This window comes from Lampris incognitus, chromosome 16, assembly GCF_029633865.1.
Source record: "Lampris incognitus isolate fLamInc1 chromosome 16, fLamInc1.hap2, whole genome shotgun sequence".
In the NCBI taxonomy this organism is placed as follows: Eukaryota; Metazoa; Chordata; class Actinopteri; order Lampriformes; family Lampridae; genus Lampris; species Lampris incognitus.
The window spans coordinates 2,731,250-2,759,143 of record NC_079226.1 but is presented as its reverse complement, the minus strand read 5'-3'; the positions used below and the strand labels follow the sequence as shown (position 1 = coordinate 2,759,143).

The 27,894-nt window shown below is 48.0% G+C and overlaps 1 protein-coding gene across 2 annotated transcripts in view; it reads left to right on the top strand.

The window, feature by feature from the left end:
- Positions 1–27,894, top strand: part of syne1b (spectrin repeat containing, nuclear envelope 1b) — a 394,236-nt gene that overhangs the window by 106,907 nt on the left and 259,435 nt on the right. For both annotated transcript variants that reach the window (XM_056296155.1, XM_056296154.1), the window contains 13 exons: positions 791–998; positions 2,416–2,528; positions 7,167–7,372; positions 10,787–10,936; positions 12,178–12,469; positions 14,091–14,263; positions 18,506–18,815; positions 19,341–19,505; positions 22,180–22,536; positions 23,556–23,692; positions 24,531–24,708; positions 25,239–25,421; positions 26,679–26,822. In XM_056296155.1, coding sequence (XP_056152130.1) covers positions 791–998; positions 2,416–2,528; positions 7,167–7,372; positions 10,787–10,936; positions 12,178–12,469; positions 14,091–14,263; positions 18,506–18,815; positions 19,341–19,505; positions 22,180–22,536; positions 23,556–23,692; positions 24,531–24,708; positions 25,239–25,421; positions 26,679–26,822 — 2,616 coding nt within the window. The remainder of the gene's footprint in view (positions 1–790; positions 999–2,415; positions 2,529–7,166; positions 7,373–10,786; positions 10,937–12,177; positions 12,470–14,090; positions 14,264–18,505; positions 18,816–19,340; positions 19,506–22,179; positions 22,537–23,555; positions 23,693–24,530; positions 24,709–25,238; positions 25,422–26,678; positions 26,823–27,894) is intronic.

The window sequence follows — 27,894 nt, the reverse complement described above, 5'->3', positions numbered from 1 at the left end:
TGTGACTGCCAATGCAGTAGCGCTAACTGCTAAGCTAGGCTAAGCTCCACACTAGTAGCACACCAGGAAGGAGAGGCTGCCTACTAAACACGAGTCGTTTGAGAAGGGAAACTGGACAATCAGGTGAAACACCCCACTGTCAGGTGAGAAGAAGCGGCTGGTGACTCCACATGTATGGGAGGAGGCATGTGGTAGTCTGCAGCCCTCCCCGGATCAGCAGAGGGGGTGGAGCAGAGACCGGGACGGCTCGGAAGAGTGGGGCGATTGGCCGGGGGAAACAAAAAGCTATTAAAAAAAAGCAGCACATGATAAGGTATCACAACGTGTCACAACACCATGTGTCACGTTAAGATAATCATGCAGGAAACCCAAAAACGTCAACTCAAAACTCGACACACTTAAACGCAACAAATAGAAAGCGGTGCAACCTGTTACAACACAACGTGTTTCACAAAACAAGTGGACTGCAGTGCAGGCCAACACAACACGAGCGCCGCGTAACGGTACGAGCAGAGGACGATGTCGACTGCCGAGTGAATGTGGAGGCTTCGTCTGCAAGGGCAGATGAAGCCTCCAGAATAACTTCAGGACTGTTGGCTCGTGGGAAGGCGTGAGGACACAGTTCAAGTGGGCTTGAAGTACACAACACAATACTGTACTGTTTCATTTGTAATGTTCAAGTCCACGCGACACATTCACATGAGATGGGACGTGAGAGGAGACCGTAAGCTTGATTACCAACGACAATGTTGGGTATGAATGTCAGACATGGGTTTTGTGTGACTGACAGGACCTTCAGAAAGAGCTGCAGAACCAACAGGGAAGCATCGACTCCACCCGCGAGAGCCTCAACACGCTGTGCAGGAAATATCCCTCGGAGGAGCTCGCCAGCTTGGGCTCGGCACTCACGGACCTCATCAAGACTTACGAGTCCATCAACCAGCTGTCGGCCCGGACGCTGGCATCCCTGCAGCTCTGCCTGCAGCAGCACTTCAACGGTCAGGACCCCGCCCGCCTCGGCACCGCCGCCGCCTCCACCACACACACATACATGATGTAACACGGGATCAGGTTGTTTTGATGTACCACATACCATGACTGAAGCTCTGACTCCTCTCCCGGTCTCTCTCTCTCTGCCTGGTTCTGTCTTGCTGTCTGTCTCTCTCTCTCTGCCTGGTTCTGTCCTGCTGTCTGTCTCTCTCTCTCTGCCTGATTCTGTCCTGCTGTCTCTGTCTCTGCCTGGTTCTGTCCTGCTGTCTCTCTCTCTCTGCCTGGTTCTGTCTTGCTATCTGTCTCTCTCTCTCTCTGCCTGTTTCTGTCTTGCTGTCTCTCTCTCTCTCTGCCTGTTTCTGTCTTGCTGTCTCTCTCTCTCTCTCTCTGCCTGGTTCTGTCTTGCTGTCTCTCTCTCTCTCTCTCTGCCTGGTTCTGTCCTGCTGTCTCTCTCTCTCTGCCTGGTTCTGTCTTGCTATCTGTCTCTCTCTCTCTGCCTGTTTCTGTCTTGCTGTCTCTCTCTCTCTCTGCCTGTTTCTGTCTTGCTGTCTCTCTCTCTCTCTCTCTGCCTGGTTCTGTCTTGCTGTCTGTCTCTCTCTCTGCCTGTTTCTGTCTTGCTGTCTGTCTCTCTCTCTGCCTGTTTCTGTCTTGCTGTCTCTCTCTCTCTCTCTGCCTGGTTCTGTCTTGCTGTCTGTCTCTCTCTCTCTCTGCCTGTTTCTGTCTTGCTGTCTCTCTCTCTCTCTCTCTGCCTGGTTCTGTCTTGCTGTCTGTCTCTCTCTCTGCCTGTTTCTGTCTTGCTGTCTCTCTCTCTCTCTGCCTGTTTCTGTCTTGCTGTCTCTCTCTCTCTCTCTGCCTGTTTCTGTCTTGCTGTCTGTCTGTCTCTCTGCCTGTTTCTGTCTTGCTGTCTGTCTCTCTCTCTCTGCCTGTTTCTGTCTTGCTGTCTGTCTCTCTCTCTCTCTGCCTGGTTCTGTCTTGCTGTCTGTCTCTCTCTCTCTGCCTGGTTCTGTCTTGCTGTCTGTCTCTGTCTCTCTGCCTGTTTCTGTCTTGCTGTCTGTCTCTCTCTCTGCCTGGTTCTGTCTTGCTGTCTCTCTCTGTCTCTCTGCCTGTTTCTGTCTTGCTGTCTGTCTGTCTCTCTGCCTGTTTCTGTCTTGCTGTCTGTCTCTCTCTCTCTGCCTGTTTCTGTCTTGCTGTCTGTCTCTCTCTCTCTCTGCCTGGTTCTGTCTTGCTGTCTGTCTCTCTCTCTCTGCCTGGTTCTGTCTTGCTGTCTGTCTCTCTCTCTGCCTGTTTCTGTCTTGCTGTCTGTCTCTCTCTCTCTGCCTGGTTCTGTCTTGCTGTCTGTCTCTCTCTCTGCCTGTTTCTGTCTTGCTGCCTGTCTCTCTCTCTCTGCCTGTTTCTGTCTTGCTGTCTGTCTCTGTCTCTCTGCAGACCTTGTTCAGGAGTTTCATCGCTGGCTTTCTGAACAGAGGGAGATAGTGAAGGAGTGCTCCGACCGCTCTGGAGACACTCTCATTGTGGAGCGCAAACTACAGAAACTGAAGGTGCAAGCTAAAGCAGAGCGTGTTTCAGATGACGTGTGTTATACATGGTCTGTAGTGATGTCACATCCTGTCCTACTCACAGGAAATACCAAAAGATAGTCTCTAGAGATGGCGAGAAGTAAAAATGGCGTTTTTTACCTTGTTGTCTCATTTCCTCGGTCATATAATCCACCAGTTGAACAGCTTGTGCCGAAAAAAACAACAAACGTTCAGTTTTTTCTTTCTTTTAAATCAAAATCTCATCAGCTTAACGCCTCTTGTACAACTGTGTGAGCTTGCATCACCAAGTCAGAGTGGGCGGGCCAGCAAGGGTCCAGCCAATGCTATCAAATGTCTTGCACCGTCCAATTAAACCTCATACGTTCTGCCCTGCCCCGCCCCCGACAGCCTGTTTTACTACGTTCTGTCCTGCCCCCGACAGCCTGTTTTACTACGTCCTGTCCTGCCCCGCCCCCAACAGCCTGTTTTACTACGTCCTGCCCTGCCCTGCCCCCGACAGCCTGTTTTACTACGTCCTGCCCCGCCCCCGACAGCCTGTTTTACTATGTCCTGTCCTGCCCCGCCCCCGACAGCCTGTTTTACTATGTCCTGTCCTGCCCCCGACAGCCTGTTTTACTACGTCCTGTCCTGCCCCCAACAGCCTGTTTTACTACGTTCTGTCCTGCCCCCGACAGCCTGTTTTACTACGTTCTGTCCTGCCCCCAACAGCCTGTTTTACTACGTCCTGCCCCGCCCCCGACAGCCTGTTTTACTATGTCCTGCCCCGCCCCCGACAGCCTGTTTTACTACGTCCTGCCCTGCCCCCAACAGCCTGTTTTACTATGTCCTGCCCTGCCCCCAACAACCTGTTTTACTATGTCCTGCCCTGCCCCCAACAGCCTGTTTTACTATGTCCTGTCCTGCCCCCAACAACCTGTTTTACTACATCCTGCCCCGCCCCCGACAGCCTGTTTTACTACGTTCTGTCCTGCCCCCGACAGCCTGTTTTACTACGTTCTGTCCTGCCCCCGACAGCCTGTTTTACTACGTCCTGTCCTGCCCCCGACAGCCTGTTTTACTATGTTCTGTCCTGCCCCCGACAGCCTGTTTTACTATGTCCTGCCCTGCCCCCGACAGCCTGTTTTACTATGTCCTGTCCTGCCCCCGACAGCCTGTTTTACTATGTCCTGTCCTGCCCCCGACAGCCTGTTTTACTATGTCCTGCCCTGCCCCCGACAGCCTGTTTTACTATGTCCTGTCCTGCCCTGCCCCCGACAGCCTGTTTTACTATGTCCTGTCCTGCCCTGCCCCCAACAGCCTGTTTTACTATGTCCTGCCCTGCCCCCAACAACCTGTTTTACTATGTCCTGCCCTGCCCCCAACAACCTGTTTTACTATGTCCTGCCCTGCCCCCAACAGCCTGTTTTACTATGTCCTGTCCTGCCCCCAACAACCTGTTTTACTACATCCTGCCCCGCCCCCGACAGCCTGTTTTACTACGTTCTGTCCTGCCCCCGACAGCCTGTTTTACTACGTCCTGTCCTGCCCCCGACAGCCTGTTTTACTATGTTCTGTCCTGCCCCCGACAGCCTGTTTTACTATGTCCTGTCCTGCCCCCGACAGCCTGTTTTACTATGTCCTGTCCTGCCCCCGACAGCCTGTTTTACTATGTCCTGCCCTGCCCCCGACAGCCTGTTTTACTATGTCCTGTCCTGCCCCGCCCCCAACAGCCTGTTTTACTATGTCCTGTCCTGCCCTGCCCCCGACAGCCTGTTTTACTATGTCCTGTCCTGCCCTGCCCCCAACAGCCTGTTTTACTATGTCCTGTCCTGCCCCCGACAGCCTGTTTTACTATGTCCTGTCCTGCCCCCAACAACCTGTTTTACTACATCCTGCCCCGCCCCCAACAGCCTGTTTTACTACGTCCTGCCCCGCCCCCGACAGCCTGTTTTACTATGTCCTGCCCTGCCCCCGACAGCCTGTTTTACTATGTCCTGTCCTGCCCCCAACAGCCTGTTTTACTACGTTCTGTCCTGCCCCCAACAACCTGTTTTACTATGTCCTGTCCTGCCCTGCCCCCGACAGCCTGTTTTACTATGTCCTGTCCTGCCCCCAACAACCTGTTTTACTACATCCTGCCCCGCCCCCGACAGCCTGTTTTACTACATCCTGCCCCGCCCCCGACAGCCTGTTTTACTACGTTCTGTCCTGCCCCCGACAGCCTGTTTTACTACGTCCTGTCCTGCCCCCGACAGCCTGTTTTACTACGTCCTGCCCCGCCCCCGACAGCCTGTTTTACTATGTCCTGTCCTGCCCCCGACAGCCTGTTTTACTATGTTCTGTCCTGCCCCCAACAGCCTGTTTTACTATGTCCTGTCCTGCCCCCGACAGCCTGTTTTACTTCGTTCTGTCCTGCCCCCAACAACCTGTTTTACTACGTTCTGCCCTGCCCCCGACAGCCTGTTTTACTACGTTCTGTCCTGCCCCCAACAGCCTGTTTTACTACGTCCTGCCCCGCCCCCGACAGCCTGTTTTACTATGTCCTGCCCTGCCCCCAACAGCCTGTTTTACTACGTCCTGTCCTGCCCCCAACAACCTGTTTTACTACATCCTGCCCCGCCCCCGACAGCCTGTTTTACTATGTCCTGCCCTGCCCCCGACAGCCTGTTTTACTACGTCCTGTCCTGCCCCCAACAACCTGTTTTACTACATCCTGCCCCGCCCCCGACAGCCTGTTTTACTATGTCCTGCCCTGCCCCCGACAGCCTGTTTTACTATGTCCTGTCCTGCCCCCAACAACCTGTTTTACTACATCCTGCCCCGCCCCCAACAGCCTGTTTTACTACGTCCTGCCCCGCCCCCGACAGCCTGTTTTACTATGTCCTGTCCTGCCCCCGACAGCCTGTTTTACTATGTTCTGTCCTGCCCCCAACAGCCTGTTTTACTATGTCTTGCCCTGCCCCCGACAGCCTGTTTTACTACGTTCTGTCCTGCCCCCAACAGCCTGTTTTACTACGTCCTGCCCCGCCCCCGACAGCCTGTTTTACTATGTCCTGTCCTGCCCCCGACAGCCTGTTTTACTATGTCCTGTCCTGCCCCCGACAGCCTGTTTTACTATGTCCTGCCCTGCCCCCAACAGCCTGTTTTACTACGTCCTGTCCTGCCCCCAACAACCTGTTTTACTACATCCTGCCCTGCCCCCGACAGCCTGTTTTACTATGTCCTGCCCTGCCCCCGACAGCCTGTTTTACTACGTTCTGTCCTGCCCCCGACAGCCTGTTTTACTATGTCCTGTCCTGCCCCCGACAGCCTGTTTTACTACGTTCTGTCCTGCCCCCGACAGCCTGTTTTACTACGTCCTGTCCTGCCCCCGACAGCCTGTTTTACTACGTTCTGTCCTGCCCCCGACAGCCTGTTTTACTACGTTCTGTCCTGCCCCGCCCCTGACAGCCTGTTTTACTTCGTTCTGTCCTGCCCCCGACAGCCTGTTTTACTACGTCCTGTCCTGCCCCCGACAGCCTGTTTTACTACGTTCTGTCCTGCCCCCGACAGCCTGTTTTACTACGTTCTGTCCTGCCCCGCCCCTGACAGCCTGTTTTACTACGTTCTGTCCTGCCCCGCCCCTGACAGCCTGTTTTACTACGTTCTGTCCTGCCCCCGACAGCCTGTTTTACTACGTTCTGTCCTGCCCCCGACAGCCTGTTTTACTACGTTCTGTCCTGCCCCGCCCCCAACAGCCTGTTTTACTACGTTCTGTCCTGCCCCGCCCCCGACAGCCTGTTTTACTATGTTCTGTCCTGCCCCCGACAGCCTGTTTTACTACGTTCTGTCCTGCCCCCAACAGCCTGTTTTACTACGTTCTGCCCCGCACCCAACAGCCTGTTTTACTACCTTCTGCCCCGCCCCGCCCCCGACAGCCTGTTTTACTATGTTCTGCCCCGCCCCCGACAGCCTGTTTTACTATGTTCTGTCCTGCCCCCAACAGCCTGTTTTACTACGTTCTGTCCTGCCCCCAACAGCCTGTTTTACTATGTTCTGTCCTGCCCCCAACAGCCTGTTTTACTATGTTCTGCCCCGCCCCCGACAGCCTGTTTTACTATGTTCTGTCCTGCCCCCAACAGCCTGTTTTACTACGTTCTGTCCTGCCCCCAACAGCCTGTTTTACTATGTCCTGCCCTGCCCCCGACAGCCTGTTTTACTATGTTCTGTCCTGCCCCCAACAGCCTGTTTTACTACGTTCTGTCCTGCCCCCAACAGCCTGTTTTACTACGTCCTGTCCTGCCCCCGACAGCCTGTTTTACTATGTTCTGTCCTGCCCCCAACAGCCTGTTTTACTACGTTCTGTCCTGCCCCCAACAGCCTGTTTTACTATGTTCTGTCCTGCCCCCAACAGCCTGTTTTACTACGTTCTGTCCTGCCCCCAACAGCCTGTTTTACTACGTTCTGCCCCGCCCCCAACAGCCTGTTTTACTATGTTCTGTCCTGCCCCCGACAGCCTGTTTTACTACGTTCATCCCTGCCCCCCCCCCCAACAGCCTGTTTGACCTTACGGAAGCAAGATGCGCTCTGAATGTTTAACGGCGCCTTTAACGAGCAGTTGGATCACAAAGGTCAGATGTAGCTTCAGCTGTAGCGAGCGTTGTTTTTCATGTCCACCAGGGAGCGCTGGACCGTGTGGAGGAGGGCGAGGTGCGTCTCACTCAGGTGTGCGAGGAAGGGGAGAAGCTTCTCCTCCATCTCCCTAAGGCGAGTGGTGGGCAGGTCCAGCAGCGGCTGTCCTCCATCCAGCAGGACTGGGACGGCTTTGTGGAGCAGTGCCGACAGAACCAGCAGATCCTAGAAGACAGCGCCTCAACGATGAAGAGGTAACAAGCCTTCCTTAACACGGCCAACATGCAGCCTAGCACTTTGTTTAACCAGCAGAACCAGCAGATTCTAGAAGACCGCCTCAACGATGAAGAGGTAACAAGCCTTCCTTAACACACGGCCAACATGCAGCCTAGCACTTAGTTGAACCAGCAGATCCTAGAAGACAGCGCCTCAACGATGAAGAGGTAACAAGCCTTCCTTAACACACGGCCAACATGCAGCCTAGCACTTAGTTTAACCAGCAGAACCAGCAGATCCTAGAAGACGGCACCTCAACGATGAAGAGGTAACAAGCCTTCCTTAACACACGGCCAACATGCAGCCTAGCACTTAGTTTAACCAGCAGAACCAGCAGATCCTAGAAGACAGCGCCTCAACGATGAAGAGGTAACAAGCCTTCCTTAACACACGGCCAACATGCAGCCTAGCACTTTGTTTAACCAGCAGAACCAGCAGATTCTAGAAGACCGCCTCAACGATGAAGAGGTAACAAGCCTTCCTTAACACACGGCCAACATGCAGCCTAGCACTTAGTTGAACCAGCAGATCCTAGAAGACAGCGCCTCAACGATGAAGAGGTAACAAGCCTTCCTTAACACACGGCCAACATGCAGCCTAGCACTTAGTTTAACCAGCAGAACCAGCAGATCCTAGAAGACGGCACCTCAACGATGAAGAGGTAACAAGCCTTCCTTAACACACGGCCAACATGCAGCCTAGCACTTAGTTTAACCAGCAGAACCAGCAGATCCTAGAAGACAGCGCCTCAACGATGAAGAGGTAACAAGCCTTCCTTAACACACGGCCAACATGCAGCCTAGCACTTAGTTTAACCAGCAGAACCAGCAGATCCTAGAAGACGGCGCCTCAACGATGAAGAGGTAACAAGCCTTCCTTAACACACGGCCAACATGCAGCCTAGCACTTAGTTTAACCAGCAGAACCAGCAGATCCTAGAAGACAGCGCCTCAACGATGAAGAGGTAACAAGCCTTCCTTAACACACGGCCAACATGCAGCCTAGCACTTAGTTTAACCAGCAGAACCAGCAGATTCTAGAAGACAGCGCCTCAACGATGAAGAGGTAACAAGCCTTCCTTAACACACGGCCAACATGCAGCCTAGCACTTAGTTTAACCAGCAGAACCAGCAGATCCTAGAAGACGGCACCTCAACGATGAAGAGGTAACAAGCCTTCCTTAACACACGGCCAACATGCAGCCTAGCACTTAGTTTAACCAGCAGAACCAGCAGATCCTAGAAGACGGCGCCTCAACGATGAAGAGGTAACAAGCCTTCCTTAACACACGGCCAACATGCAGCCTAGCACTTAGTTTAACCAGCAGAACCAGCAGATCCTAGAAGACAGCGCCTCAACGATGAAGAGGTAACAAGCCTTCCTTAACACACGGCCAACATGCAGCCTAGCACTTTGTTTAACCAGCAGAACCAGCAGATTCTAGAAGACGGCGCCTCAACGATGAAGAGGTAACAAGCCTTCCTTAACACACGGCCAACATGCAGCCTAGCACTTAGTTTAACCAGCAGAACCAGCAGATCCTAGAAGACAGCGCCTCAACGATGAAGAGGTAACAAGCCTTCCTTAACACACGGCCAACATGCAGCCTAGCACTTAGTTTAACCAGCAGAACCAGCAGATCCTAGAAGACGGCACCTCAACGATGAAGAGGTAACAAGCCTTCCTTAACACACGGCCAACATGCAGCCTAGCACTTAGTTTAACCAGCAGAACCAGCAGATCCTAGAAGACGGCGCCTCAACGATGAAGAGGTAACAAGCCTTCCTTAACACACGGCCAACATGCAGCCTAGCACTTAGTTTAACCAGCAGAACCAGCAGATCCTAGAAGACAGCGCCTCAACGATGAAGAGGTAACAAGCCTTCCTTAACACACGGCCAACATGCAGCCTAGCACTTAGTTTAACCAGCAGAACCAGCAGATCCTAGAAGACGGCGCCTCAACGATGAAGAGGTAACAAGCCTTCCTTAACACACGGCCAACATGCAGCCTAGCACTTAGTTTAACCAGCAGAACCAGCAGATCCTAGAAGACAGCGCCTCAACGATGAAGAGGTAACAAGCCTTCCTTAACACACGGCCAACATGCAGCCTAGCACTTAGTTTAACCAGCAGAACCAGCAGATCCTAGAAGACGGCGCCTCAACGATGAAGAGGTAAAAAGCCTTCCTTAACACACGGTCAACATGCAGCTTAGCACTTAGTTTAACCAGCAGAACCAGCAGATCCTAGAAGACGGCACCTCAACGATGAAGAGGTAACAAGCCTTCCTTATCACACGGCCAACATGCCGCCTAGCACTTAGTTTAACCAGCAGAACCAGCAGATCCTAGAAGACGGCGCCTCAACGATGAAGAGGTAGTAACAAGCCTTCCTTAAAATGCAGCCAACATGCAGCCTAGCACGTAGTTTAACCAGCAGAACCAGCAAATCCTAGAAGACGGCGCCTCAACGATGAAGAGGTAACAAGCCTTCCTTAACACATGGCCAACATGCAGCCTAGCATGTAGTTTAACCAGCAGAACCAGCAGATCCTAGAAGACGGCGCCTCAACGATGAAGAGGTAGTAACAAGCCTTCCTTAACACACGGCCAACATGCAGCCTAGCATGTAGTTTGGCCAGAAGTCATCATCAACATTTTGACATGGCGTCTGCCTGACTAACCTCTTGAGAACAGCTAAATCAGCCATGTTGGATATGACTGATGTGTTCGTTGTTACCGTGAAGGGCCCTGACACACCAGGCCAACGGTCGGCCTTCAGCCAATGTCGGGCCGTCGGTGAGCGTCTGTGACCCTAGTTTTTGCGGTGTGTCCCGCACTGTCGGCACTAGTTGGCCGAATCGGTGGAGCCTGTTGTGAATCAGTGCAGAGTGTAGTGTTTAGTGTTTGCGGTGTGTTCAAGTGCTGCTCTCTGGCCCAGACAGCAGGTGACGTGAGGCGACGCAGCAGTCAGCCTTCATCGCCACTAGTCGGTTTGGTGTGTCTGGGCCCTAAGAGGACATGTTGGTCCGTCTTCTTTCTTCACAACACGGATGCTGCTGGATTATCTTGCTGCTGCTGCATTAAAATCTGTGGCCATTCAAAATGGTGACCACATGTGAACACGCTCTGTGTTCAGGATCACATCCGTTAAGAAGGAAAATGAACTATTGAAATAATTAAGGATAAATACTGTGAAAACACAAAGGAACCACTTTCTTCTCCACATAGTGTGTAGTCTGTTAGTTACTGTAACACAAAACAGACTCCATGCCATACTAGTCACTGATGTGGCTAGACTTGGTCTGTTCCCCATTTATTGCAGAATAGTCGCAGCATGCATTTACTGTAAGTAATACAGATTGCAATGACAGTTATTGGTGGTCCGCAGGTTTGAGAGTCATCTGAAGAAGCTGAGGTGCTGGTTGGAGAAGATGGAGAAGAGAATGACTGTCAGCCTGCCTGAAGGTCGACAACGAGGCTCTGAGAAGGCTCTGCTAGAGCAGGTGGAGGAATACCAACAGGAAGTGCTGAAAGAGAGGTGAAGAAACTAGCTTGGCGCTGTCCTCGCCCTGAATAGAGAAACCCCAGTACCTCCTCCTCACTCAGTAGACTGAGAACATGAAGGGACAGATGTGTTTCTTCACAACCTGGGTCTTATTTCACAGTTTTTTTTCCGTCGTTCGTATCAAGTTATGATTTCATTTTACTCTCCGGCTTCATTTTGAAGATTTTGGGCACAAGTCCACCGCTGGACTCAGCTTTATAATGGTGTCTTACGGGACAACTGAACTGAGCATTAGACTTGTTTCAATGAGTCCATCCATCCATTCATTATCCAAACCACTTACTCAGAGTCGCGGGGATGCTGGAGCCTTTCCCAGCAGTCACTGGGCAGCAGGCGGGGAGACACCCTGGACAGGCCGCCGGGCCATCACAGGGCCCACACACACACACACACACACACACACACACACACACACACACATTCACACCTAGGGACAATGTAGTGCGGCTGATCCACCTGACCTACATGTCTTTGGACTGTGGGAGGAAACCGGAGCCCCCAGAGGAAACCCACGCAGACACGGGGAGAACATGCAAACTCCACACAGAGGACGACCCCCAAGGTTGGACTACCCCAGGGCTCGAACCCAGGACCTTCTTGCTGTGAGGTGACCACACTAACCACTGCACCACCGTGCCACCCTCAGCCAGTCCAGTTTAACCCAGTTATCTAAACCAAGTATTTAGAAGTGAAAACCAAAGTGAAAGTGAAGGTATCTGAGATGTCCAGTATTGTCAGTGGTCCAGCCTGCAGGAAGTAGCAGCCTGTACTTACCGTAGGTAGTAGTAACCATCAATAGACTACCCGGCCAGCACCATAGAGAAGTCATAGATGAGGGACAGTCATGGTCACAGTCTGACTGACACACTAGGGTTTTTTTGTTTGTTTAAAGGACAGGTTTAAGACCGCTGTTCAGTTGTCTCATAAGTCACCATTGTAAGGAGTCCAGCGGTGGTCCATGTCCACAGTCTACAAAATGAAGCTGGTGAACAAAATTGGATCATAACTGATACGTACGATGGAAAAACTATGAGAATGAAACCCAGGAATGATCCATTGAGCCCATGTCTTCAGTTTGAAAGAAGTGAAAGAAAGGTGTGTAACCATCACAGCGGCTGTGTGTAGGCTGGCGCTGATCTCCCGCTAGAACCTTTGTGTTCACGCTCCACTTGTTTCACCTTTGCTTGTATCAACACCGGTCTGTTCGTCCACAGGGACTCGTTTGAGCGTCTCTGTCAGGAGGGCCAGGCGCTGAATGAGGGTGGGCGAGGTGACGGCAGCGAGACGCGGGTGTCGGCTCAGCTGCAGTCGCAGCATCAGGCGCTGCTGCGCCGCGTCCAGGAGAAGCTGCGCTGCTGCCAGCTCAGCCTGCAGGAGCAGCAGGTCTTTGAAGAGACGCTGCAGACCACATGGAGCTGGCTCAATGGAGTCCAGGAGCGCCTGGCTGCACTCAACAGCACTGTGGGCAACAAGGAGACCCTGGAGAAGAGACTGGCACTCGTACAGGTGTCGATTCTCCTTTTAGACACAAGAACATTTCTTTGCATCACCTTGTTAAAGTGTAACTCGGCATGGCAAAATCAGAATCACTCTCTTTACCAAACGGATGTATGCAGGAATTTAACCATGCACGAACATACAGCATACATGTGGTAACATACAACATACTTTATTTACATGAGAGACTGCGTACACACAGCATTACATCTCAATTCAGGACCTGAGCATGCAGAAAGTGCACTCAGAATCTACAGTGACATTCGGTCATACACATTTGTGAAGGGACTGACATAATGGATAAACCGATTGGCTTACTGCACAGACACAAGTACTGGCATATGAGTAACATGTGATTTATATTCCACTAAGTACTGGCATATGAGTAACATGTGATTTATACTCCACTAAGTACACATATGAGTAACATGTGATTTATATTCCACTAAGTACTGGCATATGAGTAACGTGATTTATATTCCACTAAGTACTGGCATATGAGTAACATGTGATTTATACTCCACTAAGTACACATATGAGTAACATGTGTTTTATATTCCACTAAGTACTGGCATATGAGTAACATGTGGTTTATATTTCACTAAGTGCTGGCATATGAGTAACATGTGGTTTATATTCCACTAAGTACACATATGAGTAACATGTGGTTTATATTCCACTAAGTACACATATGAGTAACATGTGATATATATTCCACTAAGTACACATATGAGTAACATGTGATATATATTCCACTAAGTACTGGCATATGAGTAACATGTGGTTTATATTCCACTAAGTACACATATGAGTAACATGTGGTTTATATTCCACTAAGTACACATATGAGTAACATGTGATATATATTTCACTAAGTACACATATGAGTAACATGTGGTTTATATTCCACTAAGTACACATATGAGTAACATGTGATATATACTCCACTAAGTACTGGCATATGAGTAACATGTGATATATATTCCACTAAGTACACATATGAGTAACATGTGATATATATTCCACTAAGTACTGGCATATGAGTAACATGGGATTTATACTCCACAAAGTACACATATGAGTAACATGTGATATATATTCCACTAAGTATACATATGAGTAACATGTGATTTATACTCCACTAAGTACACATATGAGCAACATGTGATATATATTCCACTAAGTACTGGCATATGAGCAACATGTGATATATATTCCACTAAGTACTGGCATATGAGCAACATGTGATATATATTCCACTAAGTACTGGCATATGAGTAACATGTGATTTATACTCCACTAAGTACACATATGAGTAAGATGTGATTTACACTCCACTAAGTACACAGCCCAGTGGTGAGCGCGAGCTTTAAAGTGGCATCCAGCAGAAAAAAGGGAGGAAAGAAACTGTTGGGGTTCTCTTCAGAAACTGGCAGACCTAATAGTCATAACATGACATCAGACTGTAAAAGGACCTTTGTCCTTCCATTGCTCTTCAGCGTGAAGGAGAGCTACTTGGTGAAAGGATGAGGGTGATGTTAAATCCAACACACTAAAACACTCAGGACCTCACAACATGCAGTTCAATATTTAAAGGCCTTCTGTCCCTTTATCCCTGTGTGAAATGAAGGACATCCTCCTGATGAAGGGTGAGGGAGAGGTGAAGTTAAACATGACTGTGGGGAAAGGTGAGCAGATTCTGAAACACAACAGCGTGGAGGGGCAGGAGGCCATCCGCTCCCAGCTCCAGAGCCTGAAGGATGCCTGGGCTCACATGCTGATGAGCTCCATGAGCTGCCACAGGTGAGAAAACACTGCCTCCCTCTGGGCTCAATGAGACCACTGACAGTGTTTGTTTTTGGCTGGACCAGACCAGCAGGCCGGCCCTACAAACGCGAATGTCGCTGACTGACCGACTGACTGACTGACTGACTGACTGACTCAGTGACTGAATGAGCCATCATGTATGACACAGTTGGGCCACTGGATCAGGTGACCAGCAACATCATTGAAGTTACACGATTGGTCAGCAGAGTTGGAGCCCCCCAAATAACTATCACTCTGACAAAACCCACTGGCGAATTCACAAAAGGATTGTGCAGCTTTTGCAGCCGCTAAACCTGCACAAATTTGGCGCAAAAAGACAGGAGGAGGAGCTGGAGGTGGCAGAGGTGAAGATAAGATTTTCATTGGGAGTGATGAAGAAGGACAGGATTAGGAAGGAGTATATTAGAGGGACAGCTCAGGTTGGACGGTTTGGAGACAAAGCAAGAGAGGCAAGATAGAGATGGTGTGGACATGTGTGGAGGAGAGATGCTGGGTATATTGGGAGAAGGATGCTGAATATGGAGCTGCCAGGGAAGAGGAGAAGAGGAAGGCCAAAGAGGAGGTTTATGGAGGTGGTGAGGGAGGACATGCAGGTGGCTGGTGTGACAGAGGAAGATGCAGAGGACAGGAAGAAATGGAAATGTATGATCCGCTGTGGCGCCCCCTAACGGGAGCAGCTGAAAGTAGTAGTAGCAGTAGTAGTAATAGTGGTGGTGGTAGTAGTAGTAGTAGCAGTAGTAGTAGTAGTAGTGGTAGTAGTAGTAGTAGTAGTAGTAGTAGCAGCATTCATTTGGTGCAAACTTGGCACATGTATGTCCATGCATGTAATGTATGTATGTCCATACAAATGAGCCTCATTGCAAAAAAAGGGGCAGTTTACAAACAGCGTGCTAATAGCCACACGCAGTTGAGGGTGAAAGCTATTGGGTCTTGGGAGAGTTGGTGGTAAGTGAGCCTCAGACTTTCCAGCGGTCATGGCAGCAGTGGTTGCAGCAAGGCGAAGGTATCGTCATGCCAGGCGTACTGGAGAGCAGGTATTTTACAGCAGATTATCACTTTTTGATTGAACTGAGACTGAACTCATTCACAGATACAGGTTGCCAGGTCGAACTACTGTGTTCTCGACACAGACCATTTACATCTTGCTACATGAATAATTGCAATCAGATGCGAAACAAGGGAAAATTGCACTCAACTGCAAAACTTTATGGGTGTGTTTGCACTGTAATATAAATAGCGCAATATCTTTCGTGAATCAGACTTTGAGACGGGGCAGATAGCGGTTGCAAGTGATGGGCAGTTCGTGGTGCTGTCAGCGGCCGCGATACAGTCTTTGTGAATTCGCCTGTCAATACAGAGTGAGTCTTAAAAAAACCAGAGACATCCACAGATAGAAACTGATGAAAAAGGAGGGGGAGTTAACAGATGATCAGAATATGTATACTTACAATTAAATCAAACATCCCAGGATATGAGTGGAAAATACTGTATTGCAACTGAATTTACAACCTTTTTTTTTTTTACTCGAACGTAGCTTAACCATGTTATGTAATATGCTACTTCAGTTCACTTGAACAACAAATATTACTGGGACCACTGCAGAAAGTTGCAGATAAACATTCCCATTGTAGACACTACCACTGACTAGCCCTGTAACAAAACTGGCCACAATTCAGAACACTGACCGTGCACCGTACACCCGTGTACTAGGTTTTGACCTACTCTTGGTTTTTCTGCGGCAGAGCTTTTAAAGTAACAGTCTCAAAGATGCTCATTTAAATACATGTTTGTTAAGTTGTCTTTTCCTGAACGAGGTGACGCAATGATAATTCAGCCTGTCAGCCACCGATGACAGCCCTTGTATTTGGGTTTGTAATGACATTCCCGCCAAAAATCCCAAGTGTCACACTGGAAGTGACGTCTTTTCTATCACACAGCAGCGGTTGGTCAACCAGAGCTGATAGGAGGAACAAACATTCCTTGTTTTGGCGTTGTGGCACAGAAACCTCTTAGCAGTTTTAAATGACTCCTGGTGCAAAGAAAGCAACCAGAATCTTAGAGGTTGCCAATTTAAAGTCAAAAGCTTTGATTTTTCTCCCATAATAAATGAGTGCCTCCATGTGTATGATGGAGTCAGGCTCCGTAACACTACTAGTCATCTTCCCCATGGTTGGAGACACTCTCCAGTCTTCGTATACTGCTGTTGAAATCTTTTGACCAGGTAGGACAAACAGCAGCAGACATGTATGTGGTGGAAAAAAGATTGAAACGTCATACCAATATGTCCATGACAGCCACTATGACTCTACAACAGTGTTCCCCATATAGTGTGATGTAGTTTGTAATACATTAGACTGTCTGTGTTAGCGTTTATTTTTTTATTTAAAGGTTTATTTGGGAAGGGACAATGCACATTAATCAACATTCGAAACAAATGTACCCCAATTAGCTAAGAGGATAGTTTCAATTGGCAGTCCCTTTGCCTGATGTTGTTAGGCATCCTAAGATAACAAAATGGTACAAAAATAAATAAATAAACATACAACATAGTTAATATACAAGAACAAGAGCAAACAAACAAGAATATATATACAGCATATACAAATAATTTAGAAAAAGATAATAAATATAATATAGAAAAGGATATTTAAAAAAAGCAGAAGGGCAACACAGTTAATGTACAATACAGTTAAACAACATCTTAAAGGTGTGTGTGAATAGCATCAGTGTTGACATTGTTGGTTCTTAATAAGCCTTTATGCTGTTGCCTTTTGAGAAAAAAAAACATACAAACCGTTTTCGACACACTCAATTGCAGACAACATTGGTTAAGCCAGGATGTGACCTTCAACATAACATTTGTTAACTTGATTGAAGCCTTTTCTGTAGTTTTACCATGAGAAAAAATAACTGTATCATCAGCATGCATTAAGATGTTTCATTTTCCACATACAGAAGGTAGGTCATTAATGTACATGCTGAATAGGACTGGACCCAGTATAGAGCCCTGTGGGACACCAGTTGATAGATCTAGAGAATTAGTTGTATAATTATCGATTTTGACAAGCTGGGAGGGAGATGAGGGGTAGAATCTGGTAAGGTTGGCAAATTCTGTGGAAAGATTGAAATTGAGTAGTTTATGCAATAGGATGTTATGATTAACGGTATCGAATGCTTTCCGTAGGTCAGGGAACACGGTCCCTACAGCCATTGACACCTTAACTTTTTCTGTGAAATAGCATGTAGCCGTTTCTGTTGAGTGATTAGCGCTGAATCCAAATTGCATTGGTTGCAGTGGGAAGGAGCTATTGTTGAGATGGTCAATGATTTGTTCGGCAACTAGTTTTTCAAAAACCTTGATACTATGGATGAAGTATTGATGGGCCTGTAGTTAGTGGTCAGATGAGGGTCACCGCCTTTGAGTATAGGGTTTACAACCACGGACTTCCATGAGTTGGGAAACCTCGCTTGACCCAATGAGGTATTAATGATATGCGTTAGTGGGTTTGCTATTGAGGAGTTGATCTCTTTCAGCATGAGTGTGTCCATACCATAGATATCCCTAGCCCTTGAAGACTTGAGAGCTGCAATTACTTTTGCAACCTCCATCTCAGACATTGGTCTTAATGCTAGTGTTGGCTCACTATTACCAATAATAGTGTTGGTTCCAGGATCCATTTTTACAAGGGGGGCAGGGGGACTGTATACTGCTGAGTTGATGACTCACAAGCCACAATGGCTGCTACACCTTGTTTGTAGTCCCAGAAAATCAGAGTCAACAGGTCCGTTTCTCTCTACCTCCAACATCCAACTATATCACAACATTGTTCTACTGGAATACTGACTCCAACAGTATTCCAGTCCAACACAACCACCACGACCTTTCAGAAGGAGGAAATAAACACTTATTAATGGAGAAAAGTCACTGATTTCAGTTTGACGCTATTAGTACCAGTGGGTTATTGTTCAATCTGAGGTAAAAATTTGGGATTATTTTTCCATGAAATGCCTCAGTGCAATTTTGCATTCCACAGTGACCTGACAAACATAAATTAACTGGTTCAAGTCTTGAAATGAAAATTCACTGGAAAATGAAAATTATATCCTCACAAAGATAATCCAATATCTGATCCATTTGTTCATTAAGTCATCTGAAAGCAGACAAATGACAGACTCTTGCCGAACACTATTGCCAGTAAATATTCACATCTGTCTCAGTCGTTTGGAGTGGACGGTTGCCCAGTGGAGCGGCTTCCAGGAGAGTCGGTCTCAGCTGCAGCAGTGGATGGAGGTGGTGGAGCAGGAGGTGGGAATGGCTCTGCCACAACAGCCAGGGCTGAAGGAGAAAGCCTCTCTGCTGGAGCGCCTCAGGGCCATCCAGGCCGACGTGGAGGCCCATACAACGGCCATGAAGTGCCTCACTGAAAAGGCTGTGGAGCTCCACGATAAAACGGGTGACCAGACCTTTTGCCTCGAGGCCAGGGCGGAACTCAGCGAGCACTTTGCCGATATCTCAGCTGTGGTGAAGGTGGGTCCAAGAGGATTAGTTCTTAACTTGTAGCATTAGCTTGCTTTAGCCTGCTAAGGTCAAAAGAAGCTCCACATGGAGGGTAAGTGAAGAGGATAGCCGTAGAGCACATAGTCAAGGAAATGGTTGGGACTCAGTGCCTTGTGCGACAGAGGAAGGGCCGCTCTGTAGTCTCATATACACTTAGGGTTGAAAGAGATTTAACTCTCCACCTACAAGAGATTTCATGGTCATTTTCATGGGACTTAGCGAAATTTCCCCATTGACCCTAATTCATTTGCACTTTGAATGCGGCCCTGCGAAAGTGGCCCTTTTCAGAGTGGCATACCTGTCATTCAGACTGAAGTACCTTTGCCTAAAGTCTACATTTAAGACACTCTTCTGTGATACTACTGCATTTTCTCCTGTTTTATGTGGTGAAGTTCAGCCATCTTGGATGAACAGTGAAAAGTCTGAACAAATACTATCGGACCCAACCATGTTCATCCTCCTTCTCTATATGACTGTCTGTCCTCTTTCCTAAAGGGTAAAGTCCAGTTCATGGAGGGGATTGTGTCTGAGCATGAGCAGTACATGGACGCTGTGAGAGACTTTAATGATTGGCTAATCTCTGCCAAGGAGGAGCTTCAGCGCTGGTCCGACCTTTCCGGAGACTCCGTTTCCATTAGGAGGAAGCTCTCCAAAGTGCAGGTGGGAACCCTGTGTTCTGTCTTTTCGGTCTTCTCTCCCTCAGCATGATCGTTTCAAATGAAATGAACGCCACACAAATGAAGACCATACACAGACACAGATACAAGTGGACTGTTGGTGTACGTCGTTTATATATGTGTGACAACAGTTTGGTTTACGTAGAAAAATTGTAGCTAATAAAACCCAGTAAAATAAATAAAAACAGACATTATTTGATGAAAGTACTTCTGCAAGCCAAACCAGTGGGTTTCATTGTTCTTTCTCTGAGATTGGGTCTGTCCAAAAGGTGGAGAGTTCAACCAGAGCTTTGGAGACTGATGGAGAAGTTACTGAACTGAGACATGACGTGACACGAGTGGAAAATAAGATTGCAGCAGCGCTGAACATCAGCCTCATTTGAGATTTTACTGCATCACATGTTGACTACGAGACTGGTCCGACACAGAGCATTAACAGCAGAGTTTAGAAAAATGATAGAAAAAGAACATGTCAAGCCAAGTCAATTGTATTTGTATAGCCCAACATCACAATTACAAATTTGCCTCAAGGGGCTTTACAGAAACACAACATCCTGTCCTTAGACCCTCACATCGGATCAGGAACAACTCACTAAAAACCTTTAACGGAGAAAAATTAGGAAGAGCGCTCAGGGAGAGCAACAGAGGAGGATCTCTCTACCCAGACGCACTACGTGCAATGATGTTGTGTTTACACAGTTTACACAATACAACATTGAAAGAGGATAATACAATTATAATGGAATTATAAACTATATGATGAATATGATGAGGAGGATGCCAAGCAGTGTCCAGACACCACCAAAACAGCCCGAAAGGACCCGAGCCATGCGACCAGCACCACCATTTAAAACAACAAAAAACAAAAATCAGTCACACATCTTAGTGAGAGAAGGATACAACATGTTGAGCCACATTTGTTCCGCCTTTCGCGTCAACGCCATACCATCGCAAGAAATTGATAATTTTATTGTTATTGTCGACTCTTTGTTCGGAGGGGAGCCACAGGAGGGTCCAAGCTCAGTGTTACAGGGGCACTGGCCCCTTTTGGCCCCTCCCAAAGTAGCCTATGCTTGTTCCTAATCCTGTCCTTCTTCATCACTCCGAACGAAAATCTTATCATCTTCATCTCTGCCACCTCCAGCTCCTCCTCCTGTCTTTTCATCAGTGCCACTGTCTCCAGACCATACAACATAGCTGGTCTCACTACCATCTTGTAAACCTTCCCTTTAACTCTTGCTGGTACCCTTCTGTCACACATCACTCCTGACACTCTTCTCCACCCACTCCACCCTGCCTGCACTCTCTTCTTCACCTCTCTTCCGCACTCCCCGTTACTTTGGACAGTTGACCCCAAGTATTTAAACTCATCCGCCTTCATCACCTCTACTCCTTGCATCCTCATCATTCCACTGTCCTCCCTCTCATTCACACATAGGTATTCCATCTTGCTCCTACTGACTTTCATTCCTCTTCTCTCCAGTGCATACCTCCACCTCTCCAGGCTCTCCTCCACCTGCACCCTACTCTCACTACACATCACAATGTCATCCACAAACTTCATTGTCCACGGAGACTCCTGCCTGATCTCGTCTGTCAACCTGTCCATCACCATTGCAAACAAGAAAGGGCTCAGAGCCGATCCTTGATGTAATCCCACCTCCACCTTGAACAGGAGAACAAAATTATATGGATTTATATATAAAGAAATTATATAAAAAGAAAATGTGATGAGTTAAGAAGTGATCTAAAAGGTGACGCTTGCTCGGTGTCATTGACTAGGTTAACATGAATTCATGAATAAGGTCATGAATTAAGGTGATATTCTAATTAAGGCGTCTACGTGTGTAATAATGAGCTCTCTTCAATAACCCCAGTTAAAAAAACTTGTTGGATAGTAAAAACTATGGAATGGAAGTAATGTAATCTTCAACCCCACTTCCAAGATTGTGTTTGAGACTTTTTGGAAAATGTCTCTGTTTTTTCCATCCAAAAACGTTCAGATATTCCACTTCTTCATTGTATCGAACATGAGCATCATTGCTTTCCTGCTGCAGAGAGAAATGCGTCCGTGTACCTCTGCTCGCCATGCTGTTCTTTCTCTGTGCTTTCCGGGTCAGATGTCGGTAACTTTTTGGTGCATGCACACAACCAGTTCTCTAGAGGAACTCAGATTAGCTTGAATACAGATCAAATTAAATCAAATGATGGATGAAAAGTCTAGCTATGTTGGTCACATTATGTTTGTGTCGATTTAGACCTCAGTTTGATGAATATGGTTCGATAAAGGGCCCAGACACACCAGACCGACTAGTGGCGACAAAGGCCGACTGTTGATTCACTAAGCTGAACAGCCAATCAGAGTGATCTCTCTCACCTATGGGCTCCGCCCATTCAACATGCTGAATCGGCCAAAAAGCTGCTGACAGGGGTCCGACTAGAGCCGACGGTGCGGGACACACTGCAAAAACTAGGGTTACAGACGCTCACCGACGGCCCGACATTGGCCGATGGCCGACCGTCGGCCTGGTGTGTCAGGGCCCTCGGGTGAGTGAGTGTGGGTGAACAAACACCTGCTGAACACCAGCCAACAGTGTGATCTGATGATGGAGGAGGAGGAGGAGGAGGTGTGATTTGCTTTCCAACTCCTCTTTCAGGAGCTGCTTGACTCCCGGCAGCGCGGCAGGGAGAGGCTGAGCCGGGTGCAGAGGAGCGGCACGGCGGCCAGGGACCACACGGGCTCCGTGGGCTTTGAGGCCATGGAGCGAGAGGAGGCGGCCCTGCTCTGCTGCTGGGAGCAGTGGGAACGCGGGGCACTGCAAATGAGGGCCGGCCTGGAGACGGCGCTTTCTCAGATCGCCAGCTCCGAACACGAGTTCAACCAACTGTCGGCTCAGCTGGAGCAAGACTTGCAGGAGCTCAGTCGACAGCTGCAGGCCTGCCATCTGCGGCTGGCGCAGGCCGAGGGGAAGTACAGCGGCGAGGAGGCCGTTAATGGCTGGCAGATAGCAAAGGTATGTCTCGGCTGACCTCCACGTGCAGTATTTATCAGAGGCCGTTTTGTTTTCTCTAAATGAACTTCCAAAACCAAAATACCAACAACATCTCTGGATGGAAGCCAGTTAGACTCCACCGTTATCCTCGAGAGACAAGTGTCTCCAGAACCTGGCTCCTCATGGCCTCTGTCATGATGAAACCTTTTTAGCCTTGCGGTTCAGCCACTAGAGGACGCTGTGGTGGGGGAAGAAACTGTAACGTGCCCAACTGCAAAATCTCATTTGGTCTGGCAGTTGTTTTGTTATTGTTGCGTAGCATGAAATTCCTTCCCCTTAAAGCTTCACATGCTGTGAGGAGTTTTACAAGTCAGCCGAACAGGTTTACACAGGACCTGGTTTACCTTCTCCGCTCTTGAGCTGCGCTGTTTCTCTCCTTGTTCTGTTGTTCTTTATTGCTCTCTGTTCATTTTTACCTCCCCAATGTTCATATATGCTGTTCACGTCTGTGGATGATGTCACCACGATGCTGGGCATGTCATCGTGCAAACACTGCACACTATGTTGGTGATAAATGTTATGATGAGTGTGGGAAGGGTTTTGCTTGGAGCGTCCGGGTAGCATCATGGTCTCTTCCGTTGCCTACCAACATGGGGATCACCGGTTCGAATCCCCCTATTCCCTCCGGCTTGGTCGGGCATCCCTGCAGACACAATTGGCCGTGTCTGCAGGTGGGAAGCCGGGTCTGGGTAGGTATCCTGGTCATTGCACTAGCGCCTCCTCTGGTTGATCGGGGCACCTGCTCAGGGTGAAACTCCCCACTGTCAGGTGAAAAGAAGTGGCTGGTGACTCCACATGTATGGGAGGAGGCATGTGGTAGTCTGCAGCCCTCTACAGATCGGCAGAGGGGGTGGAGCAGAGACCGGGACGGCTTGGAAGAGTGGGGTAAAAGGCCAAGTACAATTGGGGAGAAAAAGGGGGACAATCCAAAGGAAAAAACCAACCTTATAATTGAAAGTAGCGTTGTTATGTGTGTTCAGGACGTTGTGGAGGGTTTGGTGAAAGCCGAGCCGCTGTTTGACAGCCTGAAGATGCAGCTGAATGAACTGTGTCGCTTCTCCAGAGACCTGGGGCACCAGTCTGACAGGGTCTCCTCTCTTATCAAGGAGTACAACAGGTGAGGTACATGGAAGCTCCGGCCGGACTCCTCCTCCATTTCTGGCACGTTGGTCTTTTAGACAACCCAACTGATGCCCTTATCCAGAACTCCTGAGTGAAACAAGACAGCAGAGGCAGTAGACTGAATAGTTCAAGATGTCACCCGACATTACAAACGGCCAACTTCAAGGAGTACGAGGCTCAAAAGAACAACTTCCAGGTTATGGACCCAATGAAAATTAATAAGCATATTACAATAACTTGTAATATGATTATTCATTTTACAAATACTTATATACAATACAAATATTTCATTTGTATGGCGCTTTTTATAGTACTAAAAGGCACTTTACATAAGATTTAAAACGTACATAGAGATCAGTAAAAAAAATCCAATCAATTATTAAAGCAACATGAAGTACGTGAGCATAGGATACCATCAACAGATGGACTTTACACAGGAACAAACCCTGGAATAGTGGAAAGAGGAGGAAAGTGAAAGGTTAAATGAAGACTAGAACAGACGGGTCTTTGAGCGCGTGGGTTTTTGAGGTGGAAAGGAAAAAGGTCTTGTCACCCCAGATTCAGCACTTGTTTGTTATCTCGAGTATTCATTGGTTACACAGCTGACAGATGAAGAAACAGGTGGATTAGCTGTGTTTTCTACACGTTGGTGCAGGAACTGTACCATCCATGCACCATGAAGTTCAGCGGAGTGGAAAGAGAACAGTAATGTGAGAACACAGGCAGAAAGACAGAAAGAAATGTCCCTCAGGTGATACTGTGAAGACAGATGGGTGACATGATCATAAAGAGATAGAGGAACATCTCTGTATTTCCTCTTGTCTTATCGATAGTTTGAGCCTCCAGGCCAACAGGGAGTGCCAGAGTAAAGAGAAGCTGTTGGAGCAGGGCTTCCGCTCAGCCTTCCGAGAATTCCAGCAGTGGCTGGTCAACGCCAAAATCAACACGGCCAAATGTTTCGATGTGCCGCAGAACATCAGCGAGACCTCAGCGAGTCTGCAGAAGATCCAGGTACAACACCGACCAATAAACGTCACACCTTGTCCGATCAGTATCGCTCGGGCAAAGCAAACACTGCCAGGGTTAGAGGTTGCAGCTGGAAGGGGAAAACTAAAATTGAATGCAACCAGAATGTACACTGAAGGGCGGTTTAGGTATATTCATCCACTGAAAGGCATGTTGTCGTAGTCAACACAATGCCAGAGGCAAACGCACAGCTGCACCATTCTGCTGCTTGCATATTGTGTATTATAAAGCTCCATAATGATTCTGGGAGCCCTGTGATGGCCTGGCGGCCTGTCCAGGGTGTCTCCCCGCCTGCCGCCCAATGACTGCTGGGATAGGCTCCAGCATCCCTGCAATCCTGATTGGGATAAGCGGTTTGGATAATGGATGGATGGAAGAAGGGAAAAGGGTTGTGACCCTCCAAGCATTCTGAAGCTAAAAAATGAAGAAAAAATTGGGCTATGCAAATAAAATTGACTTGACTTCACTGCTCAACTAATCCCGTCCCCTCTCCGGCCTCGCCCTCTCTGCCCCAGGAGTTCCTGAATGACAGGGAGCAGGGCCAATCCAAGCTCGGTGCTGTGGTGGCGAGTAGCGAGCTGGTCGCCAGCGTCGCCGCCAAAGACAGAGCCGACGCTATTGGTGCTAAGATGTATAGTGCCAGAGAGGACTGGAAAAACCTGATGTCAAACCTGCACAGCAGAGAGACGAGTCTACAGGCAAGCAGCTTTGGCATTGCTCTTTTATTTTATACACCATTTTGTTTTGGTTTTTGTCTCAAATATTCCAGTTGTTACATTCAGTGGTGTGTCCATCAACTGTTATAAAAGAAAATGAAAAGTAAAGAATAAGGAATGTTAGATGTTGTCTTAGATTTAGCTTGTCTTGTCTTATCTGGCCTAATCACAGCCATCCCTAGAACGAGCAGGACTTCAGTCCTACCCAAAACCACCGTGGGCGGTCAACATGACGGCCAGTGTTTAAACTCTATATATATGTGTCAAGATAAATACCCAGCTGAGATATTAATGCATTCCATGTGTTAGTGTGTCTATTATGAAACTACTGACACCCAAATTACCATTTGAACAACTTTAATACTGTTTTTAAACAAGTTAAAATGGCCGCTGTCCAACGCCTGTAAATACTGGACATCATCACACATCAAGTCCAGACTGTTTGTCTGCACTAGAGGGCGCTAGTGTGTTTCTAGGACACAGCAACGAGCTTCACACAGGAGATGATGCGACAACACACGTCACAAATACTGACATGACGCACACCATCACGCAGACATTACGAGACAGTCATTTTGACCGCCCACAGTCGTTTTAGGTAGATCTGCGTAACTTTTTTTATGCAATTGATCTTAAACTAATTTTAATGCAGATTTGCAACTTAAGGAGAATTCAGGGAGCAGCAGGTCTGTATCTCCAACCCCCCCCCCCCACACACACACACACACACACACCACAAAGTTATTAAACTTTGAAAATCCAAAACAGCCATAATGACCGTCTTGCTCATTCTGCCGTTAGCAGGATAGCTAGCAAGCTAATAATTATGTAATTACATGGATTGAGGTCATTTGGCTCCCTAACAAGCAGAATACGTTACTAATGTTAATAAAATAACTCTATACCTACTGTAAAAATCAATATTCCAACCAACAAAATAATAGCCAAGAACATGAAGGGAGGGGGGAGGTTTGTTTTGTTTTGGGCTGAGACACTGGCGCTGAATGTGGTATATAGCACCACCTTTAAAGAGTAGTGAAACATGTAGTCCCGGCAAAAAGCCAGGGTTGCACTGAACTCTAGAGGGCTACGGCATCAATAACAAAGATACAGTGGCATCATGATTTGGATGTTGAAATGTTCAACCTGTTGAGGTCGGTGCAACACTAGTTTTCTGCTTTTTTATGTGACTCAGCATTTCATGACTTTTTAAAACTTCCCTCCTGTATGTTTTTCCAGAATCTTCTGACCCAGATGAAAGACTTTGAAGCGAGCGCAGAGCCTCTTCAGGACTGGCTTCACTCCACAGAGCTGGCCGTGCAGGAGAGCAGCACGCGCCTCCACGATCTCGCAGCCAAGAAGCAGGAGCTACATAGGCTACAGGTATTGTTACCGTCAGACTGGTGTCTCCATATGCAACACCCTACCACCACCGCTACTGCCCCCCACCCAGTATATTTCCTACCATCACCACTACTGCTGCCCCACCCCATGTCTCCATAGAGACTGAATAACATCATCACAGCAAATCCCCCCACTTAGTTCCACCCGTCCCTCCAGGACCACCTTTCACTGAAGCTCTTCATTGCAGATCTGCTCTAGAGAATCAGTACAGTGTAGGATCAGTCAGCAAAGTGTTGCGAGTGCTTCAGCTAGCTACTCATGGCTTAGGCTTGCTTTACACAGTGAAACTTTCCCACAACTAGTTGTAGGTTGCAAATTGCATGAAACAATTTCCATGCAACTTGACAGTTACACAAAGCAATTCAAAAATAATCACTTGCGCAACATGATTTAATAGTTTATTTCACTAAATTCAGTTAGCTAGATTGGTAATTTTTCATCTATCGTATTATTTTCTCGCTAGATTATATCAAGTGGGAAGTGCCATTGTAACTACATTTGCATCTTTGTATCGTATTTCGAATCGTTTTTCTCAGTGGATAATATCAATTCAGACATGTTGTATCACTTTTACTTCTAGCACTGGCTGGCTACTTTGTTTCATAATGGCTGTCCCAGAGAATAGGAAGAGAGCCATCGGTATCATCATTCTCAGATCACTCCACCCCGAAATGTTGGCACGAGTGCAGTCTAGTCACACAGGGGCTGAGGCCTGTTACAGTCAAGCACGCGACACACTGTACTGGCTGGGGATGCGGGGTGAAATCAAGGACTTTGTAGACAAATGTACTCTCTGCAACGAATATGTCACTGAGCAGCAGAGGGAGACAATGATGTCACACGAGCTGCCAACAAGCCCCTGGCAGATTGCAATCCTAGACCTCTTCCAGCATGGTGGCAAAGATTTCCTCCTGTTAGTAGACCATTGCTCTGATTTCTGGGAAATTGACCTTCTTCCAGACCTCTCAGCTGAGACGACAACAAACTACTGCACAGCCTTCACATCTTATGGGGGTGGCATTTCTACAAGCGCTTTCACCTTCTCTGGATC